This window comes from Podarcis cretensis, assembly GCF_951804945.1.
Source record: "Podarcis cretensis genome assembly, chromosome: 18".
Classification (NCBI taxonomy): Eukaryota; Metazoa; Chordata; class Lepidosauria; order Squamata; family Lacertidae; genus Podarcis; species Podarcis cretensis.
This window is the reverse complement of record NC_137188.1, coordinates 2,920,988-2,935,560: the sequence shown is the minus strand read 5'-3', so window position 1 is coordinate 2,935,560 and position 14,573 is coordinate 2,920,988. Positions and strand designations below refer to the sequence as shown.

The window sequence follows — 14,573 nt, the reverse complement described above, 5'->3', positions numbered from 1 at the left end:
TCTACTGAGCCGTTCCCTGCAACTGAAGCTCCCTGCTCCTGCATGAAAATCTGTTTCATTTTTTGTTTCTTACTTCCTCTCCACGCTGGAATATTCTGTTTCCCCATCCTTCTGCCCCAGGAGCAGCCAGGGGTCTGCAGGGGGCGGCATTGCAAACTTTGCTGCAAATCCTCTTTGGGTTTATGGGGTGCGGAGGTGGAGGAGGGGAGCACCCAATACCCCCTAACGCTTTCGCTCCTTCTTGACATCCCTAATTATTTCCAGGCTGCCCTCGCTGGAGCATCATCTGAAATGCTTTTTGATCTCCCTGTTTCTCATTAGCTCTTCGGCAAACTGGGGAGCCGAGCGGAATACAAATGAACCCATTATTTCTCTCTCTCTCTCGCCCCCCCCACACCACACTTGATTCCCACTCCCCAATAATTGATCCAGTTTCATCTGCCAGATTTATATTTTTTGAGAGAGGAGGGGTGGTTTTTTGCTGGCGTTGTGATGAGAAGATTCTTTATTTCATTTTATAACGTACATCAAACAGAGAGAACAGGTGAAAATTGAAAGATGAAAACGATAGAATGAGTGCAGTCGCAGAGGGGTTCAAATAACAAAATCTAAGTTGAGAATGTAAGTTTTATCAGATTATCTATTTGCAAGGCTCGTGATGCGGGCTGTAATGAAAATGATGCTTTATATGGCATAAAGGAGTGCCAAATTGCATTAAAAGCGCCAGGAGGTTCCAGTCCTTGTCAAAATATCAAATTATGCGCAATTTTCTCCCTATTCCAGAGTGAGTGGTACCAAGTGGCCAGTGTAAGATTTGAGGGGTGTTTTCCATTGAGCAGCAACGACTGTCAAGAGGAGACTGATTGTTTTGACAATATATCGCCAAAAATATTCTGTGACTTTTAATTTTGAACAGCAAACAATAGCTTCTTTAGTATTGTTTAGTGTTTCTGCCAAGATTTAACTCCAGATATCTTTTACCAGTGTGTACATTCCACCCTAAATGAGAGTTGACTGCCAGGGGATATTCTTGACCCCAAGGTGAAGTGATTGACAGGTCAGAGAATCTCCCCCCCCCACAACAAATCTCCCCCCCCCTTCTTCCCCAACTGTAGACTGTTTATAGCTTTAGTGTCTCATATTGAATATGAATGATCTGTAGAAAGAACTCTTATGAACTGAAAGCAGAGGCTCTGTATGTACTTTTGCAACCCAAGAAAAACTTTTAATAAAAACAAATTTTTAACAAAAACGAGAATGGGTTTGGAAAAAATTGTTCTTATTAAAGATTTCCTTGGGTTACCTAAGTACATACAGTGTCTCTGCTTTCAGTTCATAGAGTTCTTTCCACAGATCAGTTACATTAAGGTGCAAAGTTGCATCAGCAACAATAGGCAGGTTGAATAGATTTGTCTTGTCGGTCCATATCGACTTATTTATCCATCCGCCCACCCACTAGGATATGGTAAATAAAACTGCCAGTACCCTAACACCATTTATATCCATCTGTGGTCAGACTACATTTGTAGAATCATAGAATGGTAGAGTTGGAAGGGGATACCCAGGGTCATCTAGTCCAACCCCCTGCAATAAATAATAATAATAATAATAATAATAATAATAATAATAATAATAATAATAAAATTATTTATACCCCGCCCTTCCCGGTTCAGAAAACCAGGCTCAGGGCGGCTAACAACAAATTTAAAACACTTAATTGACGCAACAAAAAAAAGCATAAAATACAGTATAAAACGTGAATAACAATAAATTCAGAATTCAAAAATCACTTTAGGGGGGAAATCCATCCAATAAACATTAGATGATCACCAGGGCTAGCTGGCTAAATTAGTCCTATTTGGGCCAGCAAGGAGACCAGGGGAGAATTAGCTGTGGGATCCCAGAGTGGGTAATCTTCATAAAAAGAGGGGGAGGGAAGGAAGGGGAATAAAAGTTCAGGCTAAGTTTGAATTGAAAGCCAGGCAGAATAGCTCTGTCTTACAGGCCCTGTGGAAGGAGGTTAAATCCTGCAGGGCCCTGGTGTCATGGGCAGAGCATTCCACCAGGTCGGAGCCACCACTGAGAAGGCCCTGGCCCTGGTGGAGGATAGTCTGGCTTCCTTAGGGCCCCGGGGGACCTCTAAACTATGGTTGTTCATGGACCTTAAGTTCCTCTGTGGGGCAGACCAGGAGAGGCGGTCCTGTAAGTACGAGGGCCCTAAGCCACAAAGGGCTTTAAATGTCAAGACCAGCACCTTGAACCTGACCCTATACTCCACCGGGAGCCAGTGCAACTGGTAGAGCACTGGGTGAATCTGCTCCCATGGCAGAGACCCCGTGAGGAGCCTCACTGCAGCATTCTGCACCCGCTGGAGTTTCTGGGACAGCTTCAAGGGCAGCCCCGCGTAGAGCGAATTACAGTAGTCAAGCCTGGCGGTGCCCGTCGCATGGATCACTGTGGCCAGGGCAGGGCGGGAAAGGTAAGGGACCAACTGCTTGATGCGGCAAAAGAATCCTGCCCACAACTGTTGCTGGTGGGGCTCTAACCTCCAACCTCCTGGCTAACAGCCAAGTGCTAAGGTTCCTGTGTCCAATTTTGGTCACCTTGCCTCAAAAATGAGGATAGAATAAGTTCAGAAAAGGCCACGCGAATGATCAGATGGAATGGATCAAATGTGAGGAGAGGCGGCAGCATTTGGAGTTTTCCAGTTCAGGGAAAAGACGAGTGAGAAATGTCATGAGGGAAGTTTGTAAAATGATGTGTGGCATGGAGAAGAGGGGGGGGGGGGAGTTTTTAATGTTTGGCATTTTATTAAGTTTTTATATGTGCCATCCAGAGTGGCTGGGGAAACTCAGCCAGATGGGCGGGATATAAAATTATTATTATTATTATTATTACAGTGGTACCTCGGGTTACATACGCTTCAGGTTACGGACTCTGCTAACACAGAAATAAAACCTCGGGTTAAGAACTTTGCTTCAGGATGAGAAAAGAAATTGCGCGGCGGCAGCAGGAGGCCCCATTAGCTAAAGTGGTACCTCACTTTCAGTTTCAGGTTAAGAATGGACCTCCGGAACGAATTAAGTACTTAAGCCGAGGTCCCACTGTATTCCTTCCTCTCCTGAAACACTACAGCTTGCATGAAGCTGAAGGTTGGGGTATTCAGGACGGATGAAAGAAATGACTTCTTTCATGCAGTTAAACTGTGAAACTCACTGCCTCAAGAAGCCACCAACTTGGATGGCTTTAAAAGAGGGCGAGACAAATTCACAGAGGATGTCTACTAGCCAAGATGGTTGGAGGTGGCAATGCATCTAAATGCTAGTTGCTGGAAGCCACAGGAGGGGAGAATTACGGTACTTCTTTTTGCGGGGGCGAGGGGGGGGCGGGGTGGGACTAGCCTTCAGGTTTCCCTTGGGGGGATCTGGTTGGCCACTGTGAGAAGAGGAGCTGGACTAGATGGGTCACTGGACTTATCCGGCAGCTAGGCTTTGAAAATTTTATTTTATTTTATTTTATTTATTTATTAACGTTCTTATGTTACATCAGCAAAGAATATCATATTACAATACAATGCTTATTATCATATAATTTTCAACATGTATACAAAATTTATCTACAAAGTTTATATACCTAAAGATAACAAAAGGGGGGGGGACAAGGACAAAAAACTATTCCAAAGTCGTATCTGTACCAACACTTTGGACTTTCTGTCTATCCCGTTGTATATTCCTTTTTTACAATTGAATGTACTCTTATTACTGTATATTTCTTTACATTTTGTCTAATACATTCCTATATCAATATGTACCCTTGGTCTTATTTCTCAACTCAGTCTCTCTCCAATGTCAATCGAATGCTAGCATAGATCACGAACCTTTGCTGTATTTTTGAACATACATCTTACATCTATCCCACTTTTCCATAATTTTTTGTTTTGAGTTGCCTCTCAGGCTGTCAACTGCACCATTTCAGCAAATTCTTGTAGCTTGACATGCCAATCCGTTATTGTCTGGGCTTTTTCTTCCTTCCACCCCTTTGCCACCAAAATCCGAGCTGCAGCTGTTGCATATTGAAAATATTTTAGAATCATAGAATCATAGAGTTGGAAGAGACCACAAGGGCCATCGAGTCCAACCCCCTGCCAAGCAGGAAACACCATCAGAGCACTCCTGACATATGGTTGTCAAGCCTCTGCTTAAAGACCTCCAAAGAAGGAGACTGCACCACACTCCTTGGCAGCAAATTCCACTGTCAAACAGCTCTTACTGTCAGGAAGATCTTCCTAATGTTTAGGTGGAATCTTCTTTCTTGTAGTTTGGAACCAATGGAACTTCCATGTCCAGTACCAGTCTATCTGGATCCTAAGGGGGACTTGGCCACGGTGAGGATGCTGTACCAGAGGGGCCACTGGCCTGATCTAGCTCTCCTTGTTTTATGTTCTAATATCTGACTGATAATAGAACCAGCTCTTACTGTCAGGAAGTTCTTCCTAATGTTTAGGTGGAATCTTCTTTCTTGTAGTTTGGAACCAATGGAACTTCCATGTCCAGTACCAGTCTATCTGGATCCTAAGGGGGACTTGGCCACGGTGAGGATGCTGGACCAGAGGGGCCACTGGCCTGATCTAGCTCTCCTTGTTTTATGTTCTAATATCTGACTGATAATAGAACCAGAAGGCACTCTGCACATGCTCGAAACCCAGATTGGTGTTCCTCCAGCAACACCCTTTATTTCTTTTTTTGCATCGACCCACCACAATATCTGTGTCTGTGCCACCTTCCAGGCTACGGGATCGGCCTTCCTCAGAACTCACCCCTGACCTCCAACATCTCGGAGTTCATCAGCCGCTATAAATCGTCCGGCTTCATGGACCTCCTCCACGACAAATGGTACAAGATGGTCCCCTGTGGAAAGCGGGTCTTTGCTGTCACCGAGGTACGGAGGGGGCTGGGGAAAGAGTGGGTTGCAGAGCACACAAAGAACAATCAGGCATTGTTGCAAAAGTTGGGTACCAGCCGCCACTCTCTGCAAGACTCCAGGGGGTTCCAGGCAGGGTCTGTGGTCCCCTGGGGCTCAGCTGTTTTTGAACTACAATTCCCATCACCCCTGACCATGCGTCCTGCTAGCTAGGGATGATGGGCGTTGTAGTCCAAAAAAAGAGCTGGAGACCCAAGTTTGGGTTAGAGTATCAGACTAGGACCTGGGTTCACAGAAGCCTTCCTACTAGGTATTTTAGGCCAAGATATACCGAAAGAAAAGAGGATTCTATTTATGTATGCCACTACAGCTGCGAGAATGCTGATTGCACAAATTTGGAAGACTAGAGAAATACCAACTAAAGAACAATGGCAAGAGAAGTTGATGAACTATGCAGAACTGGCAAAAATGACAGACAGACTAAGAGAAAAAGACAACAGTGACTTTGAAAAAGAACCATTTACATTATACTTGCAGAAACAAAGAAAGTCCATAGACTTGACGGCAGGATTTAAATAAACATTCACATTGTTAGTATTAGAAAATGTGTAGAAGATAGAGAAATAATGTACTCATTTTTATGTTTTTAGGTTTGATGTTATTGTATAAATATGTTATTAGTAACTTTTTCTTTTAGGAGGCAGCAAAGTGGGTGAAAGGAGAAACAAACCAGAAGCGGAAGATGGGGGAAGCCTAGCAGGGGAGGGAGGGAGGGAGGGAGGAATGCATAGCAAATGTTATGAATATGAGATGTGTGTAATGAATTGAAAAAGAAAAATGAATTAATTTTTTTTAAAAAAGGACCTGGGTTTAAATTCCGCTTGGCAGTGAAGCTCGCAAGGGGTGGCCTTTTGGGGCCAGACACCGCCATCGGCCTTGCCAGCCTCGCAGGGTTGTTGGGGAGATTAAATGAAGAGGGGAAGAGCTACCTTGAGGAAAAGGTGGGGCATAAATAGATAATGATAATAGATACAGTGAGGGGGGGGGGAAGTATCTAATCCCCTGCTAAATTTGCCCGTTTGCCCTCTGATGAAGAAATGACCACTCCATAATTTTAATGGTAGGTTTATTGTAGCTGTGAGAGACGGAATAACAACAGGAAAATCCCCAGAAACCCAGAAGACAAAAGTCAGAGATTGATGTGCATTATAATGAGTGAAATAAGCATTTGATCCCTTTCCAAAAGATGACTTGGTAGCAAAACCCTTGTTGGCAATTACAGAGGTCAGACGTAGGTGGCCACCAGGTTTGCACATATCTCAGGAGGTACCGTATTTTTCGCTCTATAAGGCGCACCAGACCATAAGACGCACCTAGTTTTGGGAGGAGGAAAACAAGAAAAAAAAATATTCTGAATCTCAGAAGCCAGAACAGCAAGAGAGATCGCTGTGCGGCGAAAGCAGCGATCCCTCTTGCTGTTCTGGCTTCTGGGATAGCTGCGCAGCCTGCATTTGCTCCATAAGATGCACACACACATTCCCCCTTACTTTTTAGGAGGGGAAAAGTGAGTCTTATAGAGGAAAAAATATGGTATTTTGTCCCACTCCTCTTTGCAGATCCTCTCCAAGTCAGTAAGATTTCGAGGCTGATGTGTAGATACTCAAAACTTCAGCTCCCTCCACAGATTTTTGATGGGATTAAGGTCTGGAGACTGGCTAGGCCACTCTGGGACCTTAATGTGCTTCTTCCTGAGCCACTCCTTTGTTGCCTTGGCCGTGTGTTTTGGGTCATTGTCATGCTGGAATACCCATCCTCGACCCATTTTCAATGCCCTGGCTGAGGGAAGGAGGTGCTCTCCCAAGATTTGACGATACATGGTCCTGTCTATCGTCCCTTCGGTGCAGCGAAGGTGCCCTGTCCCTTAGCAGAACCCCCCCCCCCAGCATAATATGTCCCCCTCCATGTTTGACGGTGGGGATGGTGTTCTTGGGATCATAGACAGCACTCCTCCTCCAAACATGGTGAGTGCCGATTGTATGTCTGGACTCCGAGCTCTGCTCATTCTGTCTCTCTCTCTCCTTGCCCAGACCCTCCAGATGGGCATCTACCACTTTTCGGGTCTCTTTGTCCTGCTTTGCATTGGTCTCTGTGGCTCTTTGCTGACTTCCCTCGGAGAGCACATCTTCTACCGTCTCATCTTGCCTCGCATCAAACGCAAGAAGAAGTTCAACTACTGGCTTCACACCAGCCAGGTAAGAGGTCGCCTCCCAAACTTGCCAAAGCCCACCCTGAGCTTGCAGGGCGGCGATCCGCAGGTGGCAGCCTCCTCTTCTGTTCCCCTCTCTTAAGCCTGGGATGGAGGGTGGCTGGTTCAGCCACCCACCGCATTCCTCTCAGGTGCGTCTGCAAATAAGAGAACCGGCTCCCAAGCTTGCGTTGTTGACAGGATTTGCAGCTTAAATTCAAATAAGGGAAGGCTACTTCGCAGGGGTGGCGTTGCAAGGTGTTTCTGGTTTCAACAAGTGGGTTGGGATGGATGACCTCCTGGGATCCCATCCAAATCTATGGTTCTGTTGCATGCTGATTGGACCACTTTCCTGCTTTCTGCTCACGTTGCAAAGCATTTAACTGTGAAAACCTGAGAATTCCCAAGGAAATCTTGTATCTGAGTATCAATGAGAGCTGCACGCACCTCACATGCTCAAAGACACTGTGGGTTTTTTTTGCCAATTTAGATATTATCTAGATAATCTGACGCCTCACCATTACTTTCTTAATTTGTTTTTAATATATGCCAGAAAATCCACCGGGCGCTGAACATGGGTTTGGAGGAGCAGAGGAACAAAAAGCTGAATTTGGAGAAAAGGTAAATAAGGAACCATTCCACACTCAGCCTTGCTGCTTGCTCTGAACTCTGTTGCTTTATCTCGGGATAAATTTTGCAGCCGGAAAGTATTTGGCTTCCATCGTCCAGATTTAATCAGCTGCTAAGGAGGAGTTTATGCCATTGGGCTTTTCTTCCTATATACATAAAATTGTAAGGCTGTTGTCATGCTGTCGTCTTTTAAAAATGATGCAGGACTTTCTTGGGGGGCACTAAGAAAGATGGAAGTGTAGTGATGGAGGAAGGGGGAGGCTGTTGTTGTAGGACAGGGATGTCCAACAGGTCCACGATCTACTGGTAGATCCCTGCGAGGTTTTGGTAGATCGCAGTAGATTGCTAGCTCCCTTTCCTTAGCGGTGGTAAAATAGATTCCAGCCCCCTTGCCCCATCCTCCATTGTAGCACAATCTGCCGAAGGGGAGTTTTTAATTCTGAGTAGATCGCAGTCTCTTGGGAGTTGACCACCCCTGTTATAGGAGAGGCAGCCACTCCACATCAGGATTTGACCAGGTGCCCAGTATAAACTAGCATATGCAAATGCCATGCAAATTAGCACAGACAAATGTTATGCAACACAGCGCAGGGAAACGTTATGCAGCTTAGCATTGGCAAATGTCATGCAAATGTCCCCCAAATTAGCAAGGGCAAATATGCAAACCAGCACAAGCAAATGTAAATTGGCATAGGCAAATCTTATGCAAATTTCCTTTGGGAGCCAAGCTCTTCAACTACCCAGCAGTGCCCCCACAATTGGACATGAAGCTCACTGGGTGACCTGGGGGGGCAATTACTGCTTCTCAGCCTTCCCTACCTCACAGGGTTGTTGTGCTTTTTCCACTCTCTTTTTGTCCAAAGTAAGACTTTGATCTAAATACAATAAAGGGGGGGGGGGAGAGAAAGGGAGAGAGAGAGAGAGAGGAAGGGAGGGAGGGAAAAAAAGAAAGAAAGAGAGAGAGAGAGAGAGAAAAGAGGTTAAAAGAGAGAGAAATAAAATTAGGAAAGGAAAGGACTTCTGATGCTTCATCTATGCTTCAAATATAAACAATATCCACTTTGTCCAATATAACACCCAACAAATCTACTTTCTATAAGCAAATATGATCTTCAATCCTTGAATCCTAATGACATTATTTCATTTTCTTTTTCACGCAAAAAGTCTTTGAGAGGTTTCCAATCTTTAAGAAATGTTAACAAATGACTTTTCTCTGATTAAACATGTCCATTTGCCATCTCGGCTCAGTCCATAAGTTTTAACAGCCATTCTTCCATCATTGGCCATGATTTGTCCTTCCGCCACGTTAGCGCATGTAAAAGTCTCACGGCCGTGAACATACAGTGGTACCTCGGGTTACATACGCTTCAGGTTACATACACTTCAGGTTACAGACTCCGCTAACCCTGAAATAGTACCTCGGGTTAAGAACTTTGCTTCAGGATGAGAACAGAAATCATGCTCCAGCGGCACAGCGGCAGCGGGAGGCCCCATTAGCTAAAGTGGTGCTTTAGGTTAAGAACAGTTTCAGGTTAAGAATGGACCTCCGGAACGAATTAAGTACTTAACCCGAGGTACCACTGTATCTTGTAACAAAGTTCCCTAGTCCTTTTCTAACTGTATACCCATAAGTCCCAGCAGGAAGAGGTCTGGCTTTAGCTGAAAATCAGTCTTCAAAATTCCCTTAATCTCAGAGACATGGGTTCAAGCCCAAGTTGGGCATGTGCCCTGTATTGCAGGGGAAGAGAGTTCCCTCCCTGCGAGAAGTGAGATTATAGGGAACCAGGCAGAGGGCCTTCTCGGTGGTGGCGCCCGCCCTGTGGAACACCCTCCCACCAGATGTCAAGAAAATAAACAACTACCTGACATTTTGAAGACATCTGAAGGCAGCCCTGTATTGGGAGGTTTTTTAATGTTTGACATTTTATTATGTTTTTATATGTGCTGGGGTATAAATAATAAAATTCTTCTAATTATTATTATTCCAACTCTACAGTTCTGTGCTTCTATTATATGTTCCCACCGTGCCATCTGTATAAAGCAGGGGTCAGCAAACCTTTTCAGCAGGGGGCCAGTCCACTGTCCCTCAGACCTTGTGGGGGGCCAGACTATATTTTTTTTTGGGGGGGGGGATGAACAAATTCCTATGCCCCACAAATAACCCAGAGACACATTTTTTAAAAAAGCACACATTCTACTCATGTAAAAACACCAGGCAGGCCCCACAAATAACCCAGAGATGCATTTTAAATAAAAGGACACATTCTACTCATATAAAAACATTCTGATTCCCAGACCATCCGTGGGCCAGATTGAGAAGGCAATTGGGCCGGATCTGGCCCCTGGGCCTTAGTGTGCCTACCCATGGTATACACAGGGCTGTTGTGTTGAGGACAATCTGCCTTGAGCTCCTGGGAGGAAAAAGTGGGGCATGAATGAATAAAGAAAGTCAATTCTCCCTCTTTTCTCCTCTCTGCCTTCCCCCAAAGGTGCAACATCCAAAAGAGCCAAGAGGAACCAGAAGTCCCACCACCACCACCGCCTTCCAACCAGCCAGGTTGGAACAACCTCCGCCGGGCAGCCGTAAAGAAGGAGGACAAGCGCGTTCACTTCAACATCGAGAACGCCCCGGACGAGGCTTCGGATGATGAGCGAGAGGCCCCCGTCTGGCACTGCATGAACGGCCAGGATCCGCAGCAGGGCAGCAAGGAGGACAAAGAGAAGGAGCTGAAGGAGCTGGAGAGCAAGATCGAGGACATGCGCGAGCAGCTGCGGGCTGCCCTGGTGCGCAAGAGCGAGCTGATGGTAGCGCTGGGGCCACCACCCAAGGCGCCCCGCCTGCCGCCTGCCCTCAAGGCCTTGATCAAGGAGAGCAACGAGGACAGGTGATGCCCAGGGACAGGGGCCGCCTCTCGCCGGCTGGCTGTGCGGGGCGGCTCCAGCCAGTTGTGGAGACGGACAGCAACAGCAACGTGCGCTCGGGCTCTGGAACACTTTCGGAAAGGCCGCACGAGGACTTCTGCGCTTGAGCGCTGCTGGGATACAGTTTGGGGTGGCCAGCCGTGGGCGCAGGGAAAAGGTTTGCTCTGGAGTCTGCCATGTTTCCCGGAGTCGATTTGCAAGAGGGGTCTGCGGCAGGTGGTGTGCTGAGCCTGCACTTTGCATGCAGACGTTTCCAGGATCAAGTCGCGGCAATGCCAGTTTTCGTTTTTTTTAAAGATCTCAAGTAGCAAGCGAGTCCCAGGAGAGAGCCGTTATATATATATAAGGCTGCTTTGTTCGTACGTTCAGGCCCCGACACGCTAGATCTCGCCGCCGCAAGCTGGTTCTTGGTAGGTTTGCCAAGCAGCCGCTGGGCGCATAGGAGCAGGCCTGCAAGCAATCAGTTGGCGCACTCTCCGGCCACCAGGTGCCGTCCCAGTGAAACGTATATTGGAATGGCAGAACAATCAGGGAAGGGGAAATGCAGTCGGTCAGGGACAAAACACAGAGTTTTGAAAAGAAGGCAGTCTGAGGTCCAATCCTTTCCAGCGACACCAGGGCTTGGGAGGGCCGTTGTCTTTGAGCTCCTCCATATAGGACTCCAACTCCCAACATTCCCAGGGCCAGTGGTCAAGGAGGAGGATGGGAGTTGGAGTCCTGCAACACCAGGAAAGCCATGGGTGTCCTCAGCAGTGGCAAACAAGAGATGGGCAAATGTTCAGAAGAAGCATTCTCTCCTGGGAGAGGTCAGGGCTGCAGACCAAGAGGCAGGAGTGATGGGCGCCATTCTGGATGGTTCGAAACAGGACCAGACAAATTCACGGAGGAGGAGAGGCCGATTGAGGGCTACTAGTGAGGCTGGCAGTATCTGGTTTCCATCATTGTGATAGATATCACCAGCTAAACATTGCGATACATAGATATGTCACGGTGTCTGAAATAAGGATGGAGTAGAGGCATTGGCTGGTCCCACATTGTGATTTTTGCATAGCACACAAACAAATCATGATATCATGAGATGGACCTCAAACTGGTTTTGGATGATATATTGATCTATCACCCAGCCGTAGCTATGAGCCAGGACAGCTGTGCTCTCTGTGTCCACCGTCAGAGGCAGCCATGCTTTTGAATCCCAGTTGCTGGAGACCTTGGGGTGTGTCGGGGGAGAGATGCTGTTGCTTGTATTTTGGGGGCATCTGGTGAGGAAGGGGGCTAGACTAGATGCCTCTCTTTGTCCTCAACCAGCTGCAAAACACATCTCAGGTTCTTTTGAGCTGCGAGTTCAGCAGTTTCTTGGAGGGCCACAAGGCTCCCCCATGATCCCTGGTGTGGACGCCCCATGGTCTGACTCTGTTAATGGCAGATTAAGATGTTCACATTTCGGAGGCTTTCTGCAATTTGGCAGGGGGTCGGACTCGATGGCACTTGTGGTCTCTTCCAACTCTATGATTCTATGATCTATTTCTGATGGGGCCTTTCCTTCGCCTTTCAGCAGGCGGTTTTATTTTAATGCATTTATTCCTTACGGCGACCTGTTGGGTTTCCTGCACAGCTCAGAGACCTTTGGCCTAATCAGGCTGCAACCTGGCAATTATTATTATTGTTAATAATAATTAATAGATTGCATTGTTTGGGCTCAGATTGCTAGCAGGTGTTGGGCTAGCTTGCCAAAGAGGTTCTTAAGCAATGATTGACAAGATCGAGAGCCAGTGGGAGCAACATGGACTCTTCATGCACCTCCCCTAGCCCCTCCCTTGAGTGGCCCTTAATGGCTGGCATGGGCCCAATCCGCACTATAGAGATAAATTAGTGCTATGCTGCTATAAATGCTCTTGGCTTTTTCTCCCAAAGTGTAGTTTGCTCGGGGCACTGAGAATCAACAGCAATTCCTGGAGTGGTTTAACAACCAATTAACCACTTTGAGAATTGCAAATTCTCTGGGAGGGAGAATAGTGGGCACCCTAACGGTTCTCAGCACCCTGAGCTAACTACACTTCCCAGGACTCCATGGGGAAAACTGTGGCTATTTGAAGTGGCATCATAACACCAGAAATGCAAAGCGGACTAGGAATGCCAGAATGGAATCATGTGATTTGGGCCTTGCCAGTGCGGTGTAGGCTACTAGCCACAGTCTTCTGCTGGGATACCAGGCTTGGCCATCCCATTCTCAATTTTACGATGAACAATCCAAGATCTGTTGAGCAGCTCAGGTTTGGCGAAGGTCAACTGAAGCCAGCAGCTCAGGTTTTGCAAAGTTTAGCCTAAGTAACTTGAAGAACTGAAGGACAGGATAAGGGGCTTGTGCAGAGTTTAGTGGGCTTTTTGTTCAGGCAGCGCTAGTTTAGCAAAACTGGGTGGGGTGTTCTGCTTTGATCAAGCAGCTCATGTTTAGCAATGCTTAGCTTATAGCAAAGATTAACTAACTTGCCAAGGAGCAGAGGGACTTTTTTGCGGATCTGCAATTTGGCTAAGCCGCGGAATAAGTGGAAAGCTTCTTCCAAAATTAGGTTGCAGAGGACATATTAAAAATGACATCATTGCTCGGGCAAAGATCAGTTCCCAGAAAAGTCTTGCTTTCGTTAATCAACAGTATAATTAAGCTCAGATGTGATGCTGGTTTTTGCTAGTGCTTCCAGTTGGAACAAGGGAGGGGGGCATAGATATTGGGGATCCTCAGGTTGCTTGTATAATTTATTACCCCCCTCCTCCTTTCTGCTTATCCTCACAGCATGTAGGTGCAGCGAATGAGCCTGCTGTGCCCATTTTTGCAGCAGGGAAAAACTGAGGCTGAGAGGCAACAAGCCAGTTCACAGTTCATTCAATGCTGGCACCTTCCAAGAAGACCCACATCGAAAGAGTGAAAAAATTCACCCATGCAATCATCACTTGCAAACACATATTGAAAGAGCCAGATCAGTGTCTGTGAATTGGAGTGTTGAAGGGAACATCAAAATTCTGCAAAATAGAATAGTATAGTTATCTAGAACAACTTTATAACATGAAAAGGAACAAATTGAAACTGGTATTACTTTTAAATGCTCATTTGTTAGAAAGAGAATTCAATGTGCCTGTTATTTTGCTCTGGTTGTACAGAGCATTTTAAATTGATTCTCTGTGTATGTGCATGTATCTTCCTATATATATAATATTGTAAGGCTGTCATCACACAGATCTGGGCTTGCACTACAAATCCTCCACTGTGGGCTGGGTGATGAGGACCCTACATTTTTATGCATATAAGAAGATATATACATGGATGGGTGGCTTCATAATAGATCACTGCAAGTGGTGTGTGCTCAAAACCAACTCATGCAGGTTGATTCCCCCCCTTCCCCGAATTAGTATTTCAGGTTCTTCCCATTCTAATTTGTTCAAATGCAGAAACGTAGTTGTTCTATTGACACATCCACACCATATATTTGAACACACGGCTCCCCCTGCCCCAACAGTCCTGGGAACTGTAGTTCACCCCTCAAAGGGTTACAGCAGAGGTCCCCAAACTAAGGCCCGAGGGTCGGATAAGGCCCAAGGGACTCATTTATCCAGCCCGCGGCGACCCCTGCCGCCCGCTCTTCCTAGCGCTGCGCTGCACGGCTGCCCACTTCCAGGTCAAAGAAGCACTGGAAATAGCTTGTGCGCATGCGTTATTTCCAGTGCACATCCGGGGCAGAGGAGGCCTGTGCACATGCGCACAAGCTATTTCCGGTGTTCCTCTGACCCAGAAGTGCGCCGGAAATAGCGTGTGCGCACGCATATGGGCATGCGCTCCCCCGCCCTCCGGCCCGCCAAGCGATCG

General features: G+C 46.6%; 1 protein-coding gene across 2 annotated transcripts in view; it reads left to right on the top strand.

Annotated features, from left to right (window-relative positions):
- GRIN3B (glutamate ionotropic receptor NMDA type subunit 3B) overlaps nt 1-14,342 on the top strand; it is a gene marked incomplete at its 5' end in the record, with an annotated part of 41,608 nt that extends 27,266 nt beyond the window's left edge. The window contains 5 exons of one of the 2 annotated variants that reach the window (XR_013834550.1): nt 4,787-4,938; nt 7,008-7,172; nt 7,719-7,786; nt 10,285-11,127; nt 13,506-14,342. Coding sequence is in view for 1 of the 2 variants with exons in the window: in XM_079960480.1 (XP_079816606.1) it covers nt 4,787-4,938; nt 7,008-7,172; nt 7,719-7,786; nt 10,285-10,684 (785 nt within the window). Of the gene's footprint in view, nt 1-4,786; nt 4,939-7,007; nt 7,173-7,718; nt 7,787-10,284; nt 11,486-13,505 lie in introns of those variants that run through there. The other variant, XM_079960480.1, reaches the window with a different exon arrangement.
- Nucleotides 14,343-14,573: the final 231 nt, after the last annotated feature.